Below are 19,451 nucleotides of genomic sequence, written 5' to 3'. Positions count from 1 at the left end.
AGCCAAAAAATACAATAGGTCTGTTTAATGAAGAAAAACTAGAATAGAAAGGATTAGAACAGCACAAATTCTTGAAAACTGTCAGAACAAAAAAGTACAACATCCGTTTTTATAGGGTTGACAGTTTTAAAACTAAAAAAAAAATAAATACATTTTTGTTATGACTTTTCATTCAAATAAATTTTAATTAATTAGAATTATTTGTTCTCATTTTTAGTTTTTCTTTATATTAAGAGGATTCTAAAGAAATTTCCATTATTATTTAGAATTAATTTTATTATATTTTTGTCAGAATAAAACAAATCAGCTGCTGTTTGACACTTTTCACTCATTTGCTCTACCTCAAAAGTAGGAGCAGAAAAACTTGAACTAAACTGTGCTGGAAAACTTCATGAAACACAAAATGATAGTTTGTAGAACAGTTTAGGGCATGGTTTTCCTTCATGGAACATACAAACTTGTACTTTTCGGATCTTTTCTGAGCGGATCAGATTCATTAAACAGACCTAATAAAGTGCTTGATTTGACATTTATAACGTTTTAATAATTAAGAAACGTCAAATATAATTATACTAAAAACTTTAGTGGATGGAAACTTTACTCCAATGCGCTTAGGTGTTGACTTTAAAAAATTCGCCTTACAATTTGAAGCAATATCTTTAAAATTAAAATCGAGTTTCCGATTGACAGCTTTTTTTCAGATTTTCAGAAGTTAATTTTGACAGCGGAGCCTTGCCACACAGTGTTGCCAGAGAATTTTAGAGGCAAGGAGCCGAATTTTAGAAGTCTTGGAGCCAAAAATCGCCAATTTCAAAAATTGTTTATAAAAACTTATAATTTTTTTCGAACTTCAAATTAACTTAGATATACATTATGATAATATAAACAAAAAATATAAAAAAATAATAAAAAAGAAATAATACTCGGTATTAAATTTATCAGACGTCAAGTTAGATTCTTTAATTTTTATTTTATGAGGCGTTCAGAATAATAATGGGTCAAGTCCATTTCAAATTGTTCATTATTCTGAACTTTGAGAAGCTTTTTCTCAGAAACTAAAGGAACTTTTGAAATAAATGTTTCACAGATCGATAGCTCCAAAATATCTTTCTTTTATTTTATTTGACATAAAATGAAAATCTTAATTTTTAAGACCTTAAAAACATCCAACCTAAAGAGAAGTGCACTTGACCCATTATAATTCTGAACGCATCATAATATATGAATGAAAATGGAAGTAGGTACATTCACAATATTGCGCTTTTCAGCAAGACGTCAGATTCTACTTCGAAGAAGTTTTGTTCTACTTCGAAGACTTTTAAGGCGTGATCATAGTAATCAAGTTCTTTTATTATAAAAGTTTTTAATTTTGAAGGAGCCAAAAATCGCCAAATTGAAAACTTAAGGCTTGGCCACACCGGAGGGTATGCGGTAGCGGTACGGGTAGAGGTAACGGTACTTGTATGAAAAAAATTCCAAACTGACATATCAAGGTTCAGATGTGGAACTTTTTTCATACAAATATCGTTACCACTACCCGTACCGCTACCGCATACCCTCCGGTGTGGCCAAGCCTTTAAGGAGCCAAATTTTGATAAATCGGAAATCAGAATTTGAAGGAGCCGGAGAAAACTTGAAGGAGCCGGTTTGGCTATAAATAAATTGGCAACACTGTTGCCACATGTCTTAAGACGTCTAGGACTCTATTGGTACTATGACTTTAAGTTGAGACTTAAGCCTTTAAGGGCCAATTTTTCAATAGTCAGATAAACCTCAGATAGAGTTTAATCCTAGGAATAAAAGTTTTTTTTATATTGACATTTATTCTTCTGATAGTCTAACTGACGATTGAAAAATCAGGGGTGAGATATATACTTTAAAGATATCTAATTGTATAAGACTATAATAAATAAATACATTGTAAATTGAAAAAAAAAAGACTTTAAGCCGAAAAGCTTTGCCGTACGTCAAAAATCGACTATTGACAAGCTGGCATTTTTTTAGAAGGTACAAGAACAATGTCAAGTTAGTACTGTCAATACCATATAAATCTAAGTTGCTTTTATCTTCAATTTGACAGTTGAATCTTGAATGTTACATTTAGTTTTGTTCAATTTAAAAAAGAATTTTAAAATTTTTTCGTCAACCACCCACCTTCATTAAATGTCTCAAATCAATAAACTTAAACTCATTTCGTTATCATAAGTTAAACAAAAAACAAAAACACATACGTACCATGCCAATGTCATGCACTTCATGCAATTTTATACACTCAATAATTTTCATATAAACCCCCCCCCCCCCCCCCCCCTCAAGTCTTCTCCTTCTCCTAATAAAACTCATTATAATAACTTCACTATAGATTTCATAACAAAACAATTAAAATTAATTACTTATTTAAACTAGAAATATGTCTTCTCTTTCCTATCATCATATTTTTGTATATAAGCACAATTAATAAGAATCTGTGCAAATTGCAAGTTTAAACAATGATAATAACAATAATTATTTATTATTATTATTATAATAGTATGCGGGGAACAGAACTTTCTCATGCCTCTATAACCTTCTATCCCTTTTACACAAGCAAATAAATGAGATAATGAAACTTATAATGTGTACACACGTACGAAAAATTAAAACCTTTTGTTTATCAAAAAGCACTTTGGAGTATAGCAAATTAATTGGAGATAGAAAAATATATTATGGCTATGGTTGTTTTTTTTAGCAAGTAATTCATTTCCGAATAGCTGAACTATAGCTTAAGTGGCTCAGATTGTGACTTCTGTTTATTAGGTATTAGTTCAGTTATTAGTTCAGTTTAATAAGTAATAAGCATCGGAACGCAATTACGTTGGATTATTCTTCTCCTGGACAAATTACTCTAAAGAGCGCTAGATTTAAATTTAACTTACTTCTATGAGTTCTTATTTTTGTTAAGCTAACTTCTGGACATCAGTTCATTTATCTGATATATCACGGTATAATCTTTAACCAAACAGGACGGAATAACTTATTTCTCACTTTGAAGTTTGTTTGTCAATTCAATTTTTAAATTTCGATTTTGCTCCCCCAACTTCCAAATTTTGCCGAAAAACTAAACTACTCGTTCTGTCAGCTTTAGTCAGTTCCAAAAAAAATCTCAGAAAACTGAACTGTCACTCAATATTTACGACATTTTTAAATTGTGTTAAAGAAGAGAAAATACAGTCTTATCGGAGATGTAAGGAATCGCAAATTTTTCCATTTCTTTTTGCTTAATTTACGGAGGTGTAAATAGGTTTATTATCTAATTGAATAAAAATACAATTAAAAACTTTCTATGTGTTTTGTATTTCTGTATTTCTGGTAAAAGAGGTATGCTTTGGTAGGTTATTTTGTGACATATGTAAGTGGAAAAAAAAATCTCGGAGTCAGTTATGCCGATTTTTTATGAGATGCTTTGAGCTGCGGAATGTACCTCAGGGCAAAAGTCGACAATGACTCAAATATGGCGATTTTAACTTAAGTCACCTTCGGCTTACGGTCACAGGAGTGGGGTTTCTCCGAAAAGCAAAGAAGATATTTTTGATAAAGTAAGGCGAACGAACATGAGCTTAAAGATTGGCGCAGCGATGTGGCCCACCTACGTGAGACATAACTCCACAATTTCGGTTATCGACTTATGTCCCACCATAATCGGACATAAGACCATAAAAGCAACCTGTGGTGTTATGTCCCTCCTGAAAAAAATGTTTAGCAATAGATTTCCCAAAGAAGGCGTAATCTTGCAATTGTGAAACCTTACAAATAGTGGGATGTGTGTGGGGTGCAATGAACGTTTCTCGAAACTTGAGGAAAGTGGAGGAAAAAAGAGAAGATACTGTACAAATCCACATATTAGGTGTGATTTTTTGTTTATCTATATAGATTTTGTGCAAAAAAACGACATAGAGATTTTTGAAATCGAAACAATTTACGTGTTAAAAACAACAAAAACTTTTTCTGTATAGATTTTTGAAAAATCCAGATAATTATCCAGATTTTACTTTCTCTCGATAAAAACAGTAGTGCCAAGGTAGTTTAATTGTTGTGTTCATACAGAAATATCTGAAAATATTAACAAAAAAAAAAAAGCGAAGAAAATAAGGTTTGAAAAAAGCTCTCATAGAAAAAAATTATCAAAAATTTGTTTGACATAGTTGCATTGAAATGTTAATATTTCGGTATATACGCAATGCACTTTTCAGATAAAAGTCTTAAATGGATCGTGATAAGATTGTTGAACAAATATATACATAAAATTACCAAAGTTTTTTCGAAAAGTTAGAAATAAAAATAAAAAAGTTTCCACGTTTGATTTTTACAAAATCGAAATAAAATTTAATATGGCTACCTTCAAACGCTTATAACACAAGAACGACGCAACTAATTTTAATGGTTATGGTCTTAAAATGTAGCTAAAAATATACCAATGATTTTTGGTTTTTTGTGAAAAAAAATTTTTTAAATCCAACATGGATGCCATGGCCATACAAATGGTTTTTGTTTTTTTGTGAATTTTTTTTTTTTGCATGCAACATGGATGTAATGGCCTTCCCTCTTCGGAGTTAAAATAAAAAAAAAAAAACAAGAGCAACATTTTTGACAGACAGCTGCCAAAGTGTATGTACAGTGGTGTTAAATGTTTGCATAGATTTCAAAACTCCCGATGTCGTTTTTTTGCACAAAATGTATATAGATAAACAAAAAAACACACCTATTATTATTAGCAACTGTGTTCTCTTAAAACAAGCCTCTATCACAAGTGCAAGTATAACTTTAGATTTATCCAGTTCTTTTTTTGACAGATTACGTTAGTTGACACATGACAGACGGGAATAGTCTGCACTAGCCTCGTTCCATAAAGAAAACATTTAGAACTCATGACCATCATTCTCGATGTTGAGGGGATTATTACTCTCCCACGTATTTGCTGCTCTTTTCCGAATAACGCAGATGGGTTGCCATTTGGAAGATATAACTCCAAAATAACAATGAAGTTCTTATCCAGGTATTCCAGAAACATTATTTAATATATCATTGTAACCGAAATAACCGAATTTTCTACTTGACAAACTCAATGTTGGTAATTTGCGACCATTGGGACCTGCGGCTTATTAAAGTTGATTTACGCAACATTATTTTAGCTGCATGGGGCAAATCGACTCGTGAAATCCTGAAACACTAAAGAACCAAGAACGTCGAGGCACATTGTGATTACTATCACTAACTTCAAATTCATTAAAGTCATGTAGAAAATCATGCAAAATGATGAATTATCATTCAAAGTATTCAACTTTTAATATGAAAAAAAAAACAGAGTGATCAAATCAGCGACTGACAGCTGAGTAATGTAACCCGTTCTTAATATTGAAGAATTTGACTGAGGAGTCAACAAGTACACGAAAAACTTCGTTTTGGAGTACGGAATTTGACTGAATTTGAATTTGAATTGAAGATAAAGTCTATTAGTTTGGAGAAGTCTAAATTACTTTGCGCTCAAAACTAATTGTCTGGGAAATTAATTCTGTGCGGGAAATGACATTTGAATTTTTGTTTATCGCAAGGTCTTTTTTGTTATATTTTTGTATGCTTATAATTTATGAAACTCAAAGTGCTTTGGAAAGTGAATAAGCACTTTTGCTAACAGTAATATCAAAAATATTTATTAATTATATGGGTTTCTAGATTTTTTTTTAGATTGCTAATTAAGGTAATAAATCACAGAACTTATAAACATGCTGTAAATCACAAAATCAACGTTTAATAAATAAAATTGTTGTTGAATTTATCGATACGCAAAGCTTTAATTTTTCTCAATAAATTTAAACATAAATTATTATTTTCAAATTCCATTTGAAAACGAAACGAATAATTAGCGCACGAAATCAATTTTTAAACTTGAGTTGATTATGTGTATAAAATCACATCCCATTTATATACCGAACAATATAAATTAACAACCTTAAAGTCACGAGTAATGCCGTTGTCGTGAAATATAATTTAAATACACAATAAAAAAAAGAGTGTAAACATAGAGGTTATGACCGTAAATATTTTATCTTGATATACAAATAGAAAGAATCTCTACTCAAATGATATAAAGCTTTTTAGCAGATAAATAGCGTAAAAAAAATGTTTTAAGTTTTAATTAATTTATCGAATTATTTCTCTGTAAACAATTGACGTTACAAAGAAATTCAAGTTATAATGAAAAAAAAAAAAATGTTACCAGGAAGTCGCATGCAACTAAATGCCAAATACAATTTTACAAATAAAAAAAAAAAAAAACAAACAATTAACTGTTGAAAGGTTGAGTCTCTGTATAAATAACCTTTTAAAATATGTGAGACAGGGGCGGATTAGAAAATGAGGATGCAATTTTTGGCCCAAATTTTATCTACATACGATTGATATTTTAAATTCAGTGAGATCTTTCCGCCGACTCATTTTGACATATTGTGCTTTCTCACTTGCACTTCATTGTTCATTTTGAGAAAGATATAGCCAAAAGAGGTAAGACATTTTAAATTCTATGAACTCACAGAAATGTCAAAAGGAGTCAGCGAAAAGAGGCCAATTTGCACACTACAGTCTATGAGGGCGGAGGGCGCGAGGTGGTATTATAAGGAGCTGTCAATTGAATATGTTTGTGAGGTATTCTATGTGTTGGCCCCTTAAAAGTGTCAACAGGTTCAGAAACATTAGAGACTAAGAAGTAAGTCAAGTCTCGGCGACCCTATTTTATTAGCTGTCAACGAAAATCCTTCTGATTTATGCAATTTTATTGAAAAGCTGGCTGGAAAGTTAGCCAAGAAATATCTCTCTTATGCGTTTTGATCTTCTTACTGAATTCCTTGATGTTTCCTGAACGTGTTCAGATTCGGTTTGCTTTGAGATTTCAAACTTTTGGTTCGAAAATGATAACCTTTTTTTTTTCGGCGAGTTCCATGAGGCGAAAAAAAGTTATCGTGTTTTTTGAAGATATTTCTGAGAAAACATTTGTTTTTCTTGTAAGCACACCTAATCGCCTAGTGACAACTGACAATATTTGCATTTCATTTTTTGTTAATAGCTGTCAAATTGGTGTGTAATACAGTGTGGACTGTTGTGACGAATATCACTGAAAACTTCGGGGGTTTGCTCGCTATAACTAAAAAACAGAGCAAAAATAAATTTCTCATTGTGTCAGATGACCTGTCAGATCTTGTGGGATAACTTTATTTTCTTTTTAATGCGAATAGACTAATGATTGAAAAATTGTTTCCTAGCAGCTAGAATTGAGCTCAGTAATAAATGAGCTAAATAAAAGACGAACAATGAATTGAAATGGCTACAATGAAAATGACAGACGAAAATTGACAGCTTAGTGTCAAAAATTTTCTTAAACAAGTTAAAATTGTCTGCAATTGATTCTTAGCTGCTTCACATCGTGAACTCTGTTCAGCCTTTAAAAATGATCCTACCTAAGCAAAAAGACTTTCCAAATTGAAGAACAAAAAAAATCAAATGTCACTACTTAACCTTCAAATAGATAGCATTTATAAGATTTTAGTTTCATAACCTCCACCAAACGATATTATAATTACCCATTTCAAAGACCCGGGGGCCCATAAGCAGTTTATAGTTGCCTACAGAGCCTGCCTTATGTTAAAAACCGGCCTTTGTTAATGTGTGCTGCATAACAATCCAAACAAAACTTATTAGAAAAAACAAAATCAATCAAGCAGAAGCCTATCTATAGTAGTTATTTTTATGTTTGTCTATATTTTCAGAAAAAAAAAAAAATACTACAACATTGTACACTGGTTTTTTTGTTTTCCTTAAACTAAACTAACAGTTAAAAAAATTAAAATTAATTTTTCTTGGAAAAAAAATATACTTTTTTGTGATCATGATTTAAAAAAAAAATTTAAATTTAAGTTAATATTAATATTAAATATTCTAATTAAATAAAAAAAAAATTAAATGAAATAATGGGATTATATAACTATATTATACGTCGTATTGTAAGTAAAATTTGACTTTAGAACTACTATGATTATGATGATCATTTTCATTATCATTACCTTCCAGTCTTTTGATCAATTTATCTTGATCGACATCTCGCGGTGATGTGAGATCTTTTGCAGTTGCATGCACGCCGGGTAAATACGATCGTGTACCTATTCGTGTTAGTTTTGTGGGCTGGTGATCTTGGAAGATTTGTGAATTAGCAAAAACGGCTAGAATTTCTGGACCTAACATTGGTACATTCATTTGTGTTTCGCGTCGGTAGTCTTCTTCGTGTATTTTTGCACTGAAATTAGAAATTTTATGTTTAAGAATTTTTGTTGTGATTTTGAATACTTTTGAAACTCACCTAAGCATAGAGTTACCCCTTCCAAGTGGCTGGTTACAAACGGGTAAGTTATTATTGTCGATGGTATGTATTCGCCCGAGTGCACCATTTTTTTCCACAATATATTCTTCATCTTCATCTGGATTATAATTCGCTGGAAAAAAAATAATGGAAGTTATGAAGAGGTCTTACAAAAAAATTATTAGGTCTTGAAACAGTGATCGTTTTCCTTATTAAATTAAATAAGAACTAAGTTTATACATTATATAAAAATAAAAAGTTTTAGTGGAATTGGATGGGAAACTACACTCAGAGAAAAAATGGTTAAAATTGGGAAACCCATTTTAAATGGTTATTTGTTACAATTTTAATAGTCCATCGAAGTATTCTCCAAATTAACTATTAAAAAGTCAATTTCAACTATTTAAATAGTTACTTTGTTAAAATTGACTATACAATACATAAATTAACTATTTAATAGTCAATTTTAACTATTTAATAGCTAAGCATTAGACACGCTAATGAAAGGCACTGATTTAGCTGATGCTATCTCAGACTCAAAAATGATTCGAAATCTTTTCCAAATGTATCATGTCATTTGATCGTGAACAGAAAATGGGCACGTTCAGAAAATATTACTACATATATGTACATACCTACTACATATTTAGGTAACGTCATTTTCTGAACGGAAATTTGAGTAAATTGACTAAATTAGTTTGGATACGCCATTATTGTCAAATTTCGAAATTTACTTGAGAATTTTATAGATCAAATGCGGCAGGGACCAAATAATAATAAATAAATTATATTAATTATAACCGATAGTGAATTTTTTAATCGATTTTCACACAAATAAATTTAATTCTGCTACCGTAATTCTGTAATTAAAAACAATCAGTAATTTTGTAATTAAAAACAAAAAAACTTTCCTAAATATTTAGGAAAAATTTTCTTGCCTAACTTTCCAGTCAGCTTTCCAATAAAGTTACCTAAATTGGAAGGATTTTTTTTGACAGCTGACCAATCAGAGACCGAGAAATTACCTAAAAATTTAGTCCCTAACGTTTCTGAACCTGCAAAATGCTGTTAACGCTTTGACAGCTACGATGACACACGAACTGACATTTACAGTTATAGGCTTTGACATTAACAATGCGTTAAGATAATGGACACGTTCAGGAAATATTAGGGACTAGACATTTATCAAACGTTATTTTCTAAACGGAAATTTACCTAAACGAGTAGAGCCTGGTATCAGATCGAGCTAAATTTTAGCCTAGATAAAATTCCCATACAATTTATCGATAATTTGTACGGGATCCATTTTAGCTCGGCTAAAATTTTTTACCAAGCTTAAATCGAGTGAGGGAGATTTTTCTTGCCCACCTTTCCAGTCAACTTTCCAATAAAATTTCCTACATTGGAAGGTTATTTTTGACAGTTGACCAATCAGAGACAGAAAAATTGACTCAATATTTGGTCATTAACGTTTCTGAACCTGCCTACTGTATGCCTCTTTCAAACCAATGAATTCCTGAGGTCGCAATTGCATCACTTTAGGGTTATGAAATTTCATCAACTCAGTGGTTTGTGGGTTTTCTAATGACAACTCAATTGTTGTTTTGACATAAAAAAACAGAACCCGGAATTTAAAAATAATCACGGAATTCTACGCGTGATAATATGTCGTTTTTTTGACAAATTATTTTTTGTTGTATAAATGCTCTTCCAATTTTTGTTTAATATTGATAAATCGTTATATAAAATGAACTACTCTATCCTTAAGAAATGAATAGAATGCGTACGTCGCTCGTCACTAAGCGACTAAAATGACAGCTGTCAAAAATGTAAAATTCGAATGGAAGTTGCTAATCGTCAACAGAATGCAGTCGCTCATTACTCAGAGATTCGCCCAAAAGTTGAACTTTTTTCAATTTCGTCGGGCAACGATTTGACGTGGGTCAGTGGAAGAATTTTTTTTTTAAGAAAAATAGGTACCTACAAAACAAAAATTAATTTTCATTGACAGAAAAAAAGATTTTAAAAGACATTTTTTGTATATGTATTTTGACAGCTCGTAATTTGACAGTCGCGCAACTGCATTCTGTTCACTCATTCTTCGGCGATTTTGGAAAGTGAATTTTTTGACAGTTGTCATTTTAGTCGCTAAGCGACGCATTATGTTCAGCTCTACCTATAAAATAATAAAAAAAATTGACAGATAAGGGCAAAATTTAGTGACAAGTTGTCACTCCTATAAATTCGGCATAAAGATTTAAGGTACGAGGACACAACCTCTACCCAAATGGAATACTTTCTAGGTTTTTTAATATTATATTTGCACTTTTGGAAGAAGTGTATACATTAGAAAGAGTGAAACAGTCAGTTTTTGAAAGTTCTATGCAATTTCACTCTCTTTCCTATACTTTTCTTGTGCTGTATCAAAAAAAAAAAATCGGAATGTATGATCTTAGGGTTGAATCACCGAAGAAATGCTTTAATGACAGATGCTTCTATCTTTAAACAGATGTTTTAGATACAGCAGTGTTGTCAAACGTTAAGGTATGTGGCATGTGCGAATGTTTTCTTACTTGGCGATTCAACCCCTATCTCCTAGAAGTAACAATTTCTTGATCAAACAATATTTGAACGAAGTATTTTGTTTATGAATTTGGTTTATGGAATTTTTGTACGGGATTTTCCATTTCATACAGTTTCGTTATTCGTATTTGTTTCAGCTGTGCTACTAATAAAAATTCCGTTTTATTGAAATACCTATTAAAACATACAAAAAAATCCTATTGAAAATTTGGTCACTGGCTTCAAAACTAAAAAGTTTTATGAACATTATTTTTTTTTTAATGACAAAGTACTCACCTATCGATTCGTCATAGCAAAATTTCTCTTCGAAGCAATTCCAGTAAATATCTTCATAACAGCTAACAACACAACAATCAATCAATGATGGAACAATTTGTTACGAAAAAAAAATAAAATAAATAAATAAAATGAAATAAAAATTATTATAAAACCAATTTCATCCATAAATGAATAATTTTTTTTTGATAGTTAAAAATTTTGTATTATTTACCTCTGACAACATCGACACATTTTTTTTGTATATCAAAAAAAGACAAGTAATTATTATTATTTTGTTTGATTCCTCCCTCCTTTTTGGATGTTTTATTTCTTTCAATATTGTTGTTGTTGTTATTAGTCTTTTTAAAAACAGAAACCGGCTCTGATCGTTTATTTTTATTTCGTAGTTCAAAAAAATGGTATTATCTAGAATTTTAAAAGAGAGAGAGTCAGAATCAACGACCGTCGTCGACAAGAGAGACAACCGAATGGATATATTTTATGTTTATAACGACGGCAAAAAAAAACGCAATCTTTAAACATTCAGGTGGTGGCTAGGGCTACCTGTCTTTTTGAGAGTCTCTCGATGTTCGCATGCCTCTTACCGAATCACCTGTGCAAATTAATATTTTAGTTTGCTATGTTTGTGTTATAATATAGAAACTGATAAGCAAAAAAGGTTTTCATTAATATTGGTTGTATTGTGTTGTTTTTTGTTGTTAGCTTAGCAAATAACTGAAAGTAGGAACAATAACTTTATCTCGATTGGCCTTTTTGGGGGTTGAAAATATAATGAATAGGTTTTCAACCCTCTGTAAGGTTGTGCATTGCATATTGGAAGCAACTTTCGGTTCAAGTTCGGAACAGTATAAATAATGAAAAGTAGATAGTAGTTACGTACATGATTTCTGGAAGAATACATTTCACCATATAACTACCCAATTAACAATAATTGCTTCTATAAAGCGTTACAGCAGCGTAAGGACTTATAAATCTTACGCTGCTATAACGCTTTATAGAAGAAAAGTTATCTGTCAGGTATAGAAAAATGTAAGAATCCTAACTATGAGCACAAAAGAACTTCTTTTTGTACGTCAAAGAGTAGTTGGTTCTTTAACGCTCCTAAAACCCTTGCAGCAGAAAGTTAAGTGATTATGAAACTACAGCATTTTCTAAATTCGTCTTTTAAGATCTGCATTAAACTGAATAAGTCGATTAATTTAAAATTATACTGTTTGTGTATTGCTGAGGAATGTTTACTCGAATAGTTATATGCCAAAGATAATATTTTATCATTTGAATTAAAAAAAAATCAAACAATTTGTTTTATCAAAGTCAATGCCAACAGCATCTATAGAACTTCTATTTTAAGAAATTAAATAAGCTATTGTGCTAATTAGTTTAAGAAAGACTTTCAGGAATTAACACACCTCATAATGTTTATTTTTGGTAATATCAATGTCAATAAAATGTTGCTTTCAATTTGAGTACGATTAGGAAATCAATCTAATTATATCAGGGTTTTTAAATAATCTAACCTAATAGTTCAAAATAAAGCCCCTTTTCTGCTTTATTCAAGGCCCTGAACTAAACAAAATTGCTTCCACGTGTTTGCTTCCGTGTGTTTGCTTTCCTTTGGATGTGATAGACTTCTCACAAGTACCTAGACAAAAATAATAAGTACTTGCATCTTTTCAGGCTTTTCTGGTCGAGTAGATGGGAATATGTAGTTTTTAGTACTAGATTATCTTTTTCGTCTGTTTATGAGTGTAATAAGAGCCATATTTGTAAATCGGTAGCCACCGATTGTAACGGAGATTTTTGTGAGGAAGTTTCGTTTGCACTCTACTCCATACAATTTACTAGTCCAATTCCTTAGGGGATATGTTATGATCTAGTACATATTGACAAGTAGAGCTAATCATGCTCTTCTGCTCTAGTAGATAGGCACTGGGTTAAAATTGAATCCTGCTGCTACAGCAAAATAAATTTTAAACCCCTTCTATTCATTACGCAAGTGTCAAAATTTAAACAATGTGAACAATTTTAGTGCAATTCACACACGGTCTAAGTTTAAATAGCGTTTGATTGAAAATCGTTACTAGAACTTTTCCACCTCCGAAAGAACAGGGCTTATAGGTGTGTTTGTTTAAACTTTGAAAATCAGAGAAAACAAAGATGCAACTTATCAAAGAACTATGATTACCGTGGCATATTTTTTTACTCAGATTTAAAAATATTCATTCTTAAAAATAGTGACTAGTGAGTTTTAAAAGCTATCCCGCATGGCCGCATAGCCTCCGATTTGTTGGCTTGTTGCCAGATAATAATGTTTTCTACCGGTTAAAACTTACTTCCACAATTACTATGATTGTTGTAAACATCTGCCAGGAAATTAATTTTTATTTTATCAAAAAATTATCAAAGATAACCCCATCTCTTCAGAATGTTATCAAAACAATAAAAACAAACAGAATTATCTTAATCCCAAAGAAAACAAAAGTTTAGAGATTTTATTTAAAATATTTTGCTAGTATTCATGCAAAACTTTTGTTTTATCAGTCGTCATTATCTTCAAAGCATTTTTCATTATTAAAATACTAAGCTGAATAAGTGTTGTATAAGTGTTTAAAAACAAAACACCTAACTTATTTCTATTAAACACATTTAAAAGGTCTTTTAAGCAAAAAGCAAAAAACGTCAAACTGTTTGATGACACTGACATTTGCTTTTTTCTTAGTAAGCATCAATGGGAACTGTTAAGATTTTTTTTAAATTAAAAATTAACATAATAAGAGTCTACGAATAGTTAGCTACAATTTGTCTAATAAATTCATCCGAAAACTAATAAATAGCCCGTGTTTTGAAAAATTTGCATATGTAAGTTTCATCAAAGTGAGGGTTGTCACATTTGGCTTTGACATATTCGCAAAATTTCCCTATTGGATTGGATTGGACATTGTATCTTTCGCACAATCCTCTGTTAAAATTGTACTGCATGGTACTTTTTTCCTCGATGTTCCCCTAAATAATGCTTATTAACTTGACTTTAATATTGCTTTAAATTAAGAAACCAAGCATATGTACATTATATTCGTGTTTATCAGAATTCCAACCAGTAAATATGCACAGGATATGAACATATAGAAACTGGTTACAAAATACCAAATACAACACTGTTACTTAAATTTAATTAAATTATCTTCAAAAACATCCTAGAGTCCATTTAAAAATAATTATGAGTGAAATACAAGTAATCAAACATTTATATCCATTAAAAGTAATAAGCTGTCATTATATTTTAAGTAGAAATTATTGCAATGAACTATTATACCTAAAGCACTTCTTTTAGACTCCTTTGAAACGATTCCAACAGTAGATTTGTTACTTTTGAAACTAAATTATATAATAGAAATTGAATTTAACGCAAAGTTTTGAAGTTTTGTCTCTATTTCTTTTTAAAAATCAAAGAAAGAGCAGTTAAAATTGAAAAAAGCTCATATTACCCTCTTTTGCCTTAAAAAATAATCGTTATTATATAAACATGAAAATATTGTAAAGAATAGCAATTTAATTAAAATATTTAATAATAATCTTTAAAATCAAACCAAATATTTATTCGCTAAAATCGATTATTTTGTCATGAACTATGTAGGCTTTAAGGCTTCTATTAGTTTTGAATGCAAAAAAAAAATCAACACAAAAAGTTCGTGTGATGAATTATTACAACACCATAACCACTGGAAGTCTGTTTGTATTATTTCTTAGTGTTGTGAAAGTTGAAATTCGTAAAACAGAAACTGCAGACTTCAACTCGAAGCTTTTTAGTTTTGTCGGAAATCTTCATGAAATTGAACATTTTGAAAGTGTTTTTCTTCTTTTCAATGATTTTGATGATAAATTTATACGAAACATATAAACTATATACAGAATTCCAGTGATTTTGTCTCATTCTGATACCACATCTTCATTTTATTTAAAGGCAGACTTTAACGAAAACCTTTTAACCATTGTGCAATTTGATTCTAAAGATTTAACTGTACAACACCGACTATTGAAATATCTTCAACACCTTCGATTCTGTAAAATAATTTTTGTGCTTGAAAATTCTTTCAAAAATGACTTGGAACTAAAGAGTGTTTTCAATTTCTGTGAGAAGAATAAAATGGTTAATGTTGTGGTTGTTTTTCAAGATTTCCCCAATTCATCAGTTTACTACACCTACAGCAATCTTGGACATTTTATAATTGAAGAATTCATCTGGAACACCAACGCCAACTCAGATATTTTTCCAAATCGATTAAAAAATCTTAATGGTAGTTCATTGCCAGTTCTATTCGGAGGATCAGAACCAGGAGTGATTTTCGTAGACAACAAATTAGTTGGTGGTTTTGTGAAACACATGTTCAACACATTTGCTAAAAAGCACAATGCCAAATTGAACACTTCGAATGTCAACACTTTACTTTTTGATACTGAATTACTTAAACTTGTTCAAAATGGAACAATTGATATAGTTGCTACTTTCCCCACAATTTTAAAGAACCCAGCTACATACGAATCATACCCTGTTATTCTTTATGATTGGAGTGTTATGCTGCCAACAAATCCACACATACCAGTTTACAAAGTGTTTGCTTTGGTATTTCATTGGAAAGCATTTCTTTTAACAATATTGGTCCTAGTGAGTCTCTCTGTGGCACTTGGAATAGCTGCTAAATTTTCACCAGGATCAATTATTGCGAGACATGATTTATTCTTCTTATTCAACTTGGATTGTTTTCGTGGAATGCTTGGACACTCGTTTTCTGAAAACCCGCTAGCATCTGGCAGTACAAAAATCATATATTCGATGATATTTTTACTCGGAATTATAATTGTTACATTATACGATGCATTTCTTCAATCATACATGACTGAACGGCCAAGGGAAATTTTGATAAAATCTTTCGATGATCTTCATTTATCTGAATTAAAAATCTACATGATTGAATCTGTTTATAATTTATATCTAAATCCTAATTTAAAACAAAAATATTCTAGCGTCTTTAAAACTGAACCAAATTTTCGAAATTACAATCAAATCCGTGACAGTCTTACTACAAAATATGCCTTCACAATAAACAGCCCGAAATGGGAAATTTATCGAAATCAACAAGAATTCTTTGGTGAAAAATTATTTCGTTGGTCAGAAGAATTGTGTTTGTTAAAGAATTTACAATCGTCAATATTATTTTATGAAAATTCAATCACAACAAAAACATTACTGTTAAAAAAAGAGCCAAGTTCTCCTATGTTGAAATTATGCTGGCACAAAAAGTACTGAGATGTAAAAGTGTACCAAGTTCTAAAGTTTGGGTTCAAATTCGTATCAATAAAATTTTGATTGTTCCCTTGACAATTTTTCTTTTAACTCCCGATTTTTAAAGTTATTTCAAAAATTGCCAAGTAAACAATCGAAATTTTATTGATACGAATTTGAACCCAAACTTTAGAACTTGGTACACTTTTACATCTCAGTACTTTTTGTGCCAGCATAATTTCAACATAGGAGAACTTGGCTCTTTTTTTAACAGTAATGTTTTTGTTGTGATTTCACTCCTTTTTGCAAGGTATGGCTGTAGAATTGAAAATCTATATATTTGATGAAAATTCAGTGAAAATGGGCGGTTACCACGCCCCCTGGCTAAAGTTCTCAAATTTTAATTTTTTTCCTTTTTATAAACTACTAGCTCTACCATTCTACCAAATTTCAAGATTCTACGATAATCAGAAGTGCTCTATAATATTTGATGAAAATTCAGCGGAAATGGGTGGATGCCACGCCCCCTGAATTGAAAATCTCAAATTTTCGATTTTTCCATTTGTATACACCACAAGTCCTATCACCGTGTAAAATTTCAAGTTTTTACGTTAACGGGAAGTTCTCCATAATTTTGATGATCTGTCAGTGAGTGAGTGAGTGAGTCAGTCAGTCAGTTACGGTTTTTGCGATTTTTGAAGCCCTATATCTCAGAAACTACTCATCAAAAGAGGCTGAAATTTTATGAGGAGTTTGGTTTCGACCAGCTCAACAAATGTAGCGAGTTTGAAATTTCTAGCATCTTTGGTGTGGAAGTTAGAGGGGGGTCGAAAATGGCCTGAGTTGTTTCCTGTAAATAAGGGTGTAGTGCCAAAGTTGCTAGAGAACTTGGCTGGGCACTACCGTGCCCCTTGATTTATAAAAATATATTTAATTATCATATTTTAGAAGTGCATGCAGCTGGATTGGTAGATTTTTGGATGACAAGAACGTTTTATGAGTTGCTAGAGCTTGAAATAATTAATAAGTTAAATATGGAGTTCAAATCGAATGTGAGAATACAACAATTGAAAGTTGAAGATTTAAGATGGATTTGGATATTTTTGGGATTGGCGTATGGTGTTGCTATTTTGTGTTTTATTGGAGAAATTTTAGTATGCAAATACAAAAATATATGAAAATTTGTTTTAAATACATAACTGGTTAAATTGAAAAGAAATACATTCATTTTAATATTATTCGTCGTTAAATAGAAGAGTTGCTATGTTTTAAAAACTGAGATTCAGTTTTATAAAAGTGGTTAAGCCTTGGTTAAAGTTTAAAACTCACCGATATAGAGGATTAGATGCGGTTAAACTCTGGTCCAACTCTGGTTTAAGCATGGTTGTTAGGTATCTTAACATAATATAAAGCTTAAACCAGAGCTTAACCTCAGCACGGGTACGTTGACACATATTTTTTGTATTTTAACATTGACAACGCGTTAACAAAGTTAAAATTAAGTTTTAAGTGACGACAAAGCGTCAACGCATTAATCTATTTCGTTGACAGTGTAATTCTAGCTTAACATAGAAATCTAAAATAAACAAGTGGCTCATAAATGTTCAACTCCTTATTCGTAGAGTGTTTATTACAGCCCATAAGAAGACTCGTGCTCATATTGTTTAGCATAATATTTGCATAATGTTGTTAAATTAATTTATTCGTTTAGTATTTTCTATGAGATACTATCAACAAAGTTTTTTTTTTGTTTTGTATTTTTTTATGTACAGTGGATAAAACCTTTCTTAAACCATAAAATAAAGAAATTTTGCTTAAAATATGTGCCACTTTTTCTCATGTCACTCCTAGGAGGAAGGCCATTTAATAAGTTGATTGTATGGCATAGGAAAAATTCTTAGTGAGTAAAATATTGACAGAAAGTTGGGACAAAAACGAGTAAGGATTTGCAAATAATTTGTAAAAAATTGACAGCTTAATACATTTTATGTCTGCGTTTAGTTTGAAAAGTATTTTTGTATTTTAAAACTCATAAAACCTATAGCCAGCGGAAAACTTAAACGTTACCAACGGTATCTCATTGGACAAATTATAATCAGTAGTTTAGAAGCTAGGATGGAACAAATGATCATATTTTACCGAAATGATATATTTTGTATGGTTTAAAAAAGATTCAGTATATCGAATCATCATCGAAGCTACCATTGTTAATGAAGATTTATTAATAAATTACTTAATTAACTAATCCGCTACCCTACGAAAAACAAAACAAATAGTCAGACCATGAGTATGACAGTTTGGATTTGGATTATTTATATAAAAACCAGTATTTGCTATGAAATTAACGTTTAATTATAAAAAAACGATTTGTTTTGACACATTAACTTCTATTTTAAACTTCTGTAAGACACAAATAAAATAGAAAGTCACGATCAATTAGTTCAACCAAAATGTTAATTATGTGAATTTAATAGAATCCTGCATCACTGTTTGTGAATCATTTGTTTTCTTTTTATACATATTTTCATTAAGTGCTTTCGTGCTAGTTTGGGCTTTTAATCAATTAAAATCTAGTTTCAAATTGTAAGGGCAGACTTTTTTAACCTATATCGGTAAACGCGTTGACTCTCTGACGTAAAACTGACGTCACAATCTTTTACTGCAGTTTCAAATCGTGTCATATTAAAAAAAATCCTGTCAACGCGTTAACGCTTATGATGACAATCACGCTGACAGGAAATTATGGGTTTTGACATTGACGACTCGTTAACGGAGTGAAAATAATATTTTTGGTGACGTCAGAGAGTCACCTTTATGCTTTTGAACTGCTCACTTTTGATATTTTCATATCTAACGATGATCTGGCATTTTGGCAACAAGATAGGGCTTTTAAGCAAGAAGTGCTTAAACGTCAAATTGTCCACT

General features: G+C 30.8%; 1 protein-coding gene across 9 annotated transcripts in view; it reads right to left on the bottom strand.

The window, feature by feature from the left end:
• The window catches only part of LOC129920252 (uncharacterized), a 28,203-nt gene that overhangs the window by 3,630 nt on the left and 5,122 nt on the right, over positions 1-19,451 (bottom strand). For 5 of the 9 annotated variants that reach the window (XM_056001529.1, XM_056001534.1, XM_056001533.1 and 2 more), the window contains exons 2-5: positions 11,457-11,650; positions 11,243-11,304; positions 8,384-8,516; positions 8,091-8,320 (exon numbers count right to left, since the gene is read on the bottom strand). In XM_056001529.1, coding sequence (XP_055857504.1) covers positions 8,091-8,320; positions 8,384-8,516; positions 11,243-11,304; positions 11,457-11,476 — 445 coding nt within the window. In that variant the 5' untranslated portion in view covers positions 11,477-11,650. Of the gene's footprint in view, positions 1-8,090; positions 8,321-8,383; positions 8,517-11,242; positions 11,305-11,456; positions 11,838-19,451 lie in introns of all 9 variants that reach the window. The other 4 variants (XM_056001528.1, XM_056001527.1, XM_056001526.1 and 1 more) reach the window with 2 other exon arrangements.

Source organism: Episyrphus balteatus, chromosome 4 (genome assembly GCF_945859705.1).
Source record: "Episyrphus balteatus chromosome 4, idEpiBalt1.1, whole genome shotgun sequence".
Taxonomy (NCBI): domain Eukaryota; kingdom Metazoa; phylum Arthropoda; class Insecta; order Diptera; family Syrphidae; genus Episyrphus; species Episyrphus balteatus.
The sequence above is the reverse complement of the archived record's forward strand: the minus strand, read 5'-3'. Positions and strand labels throughout refer to the sequence as shown.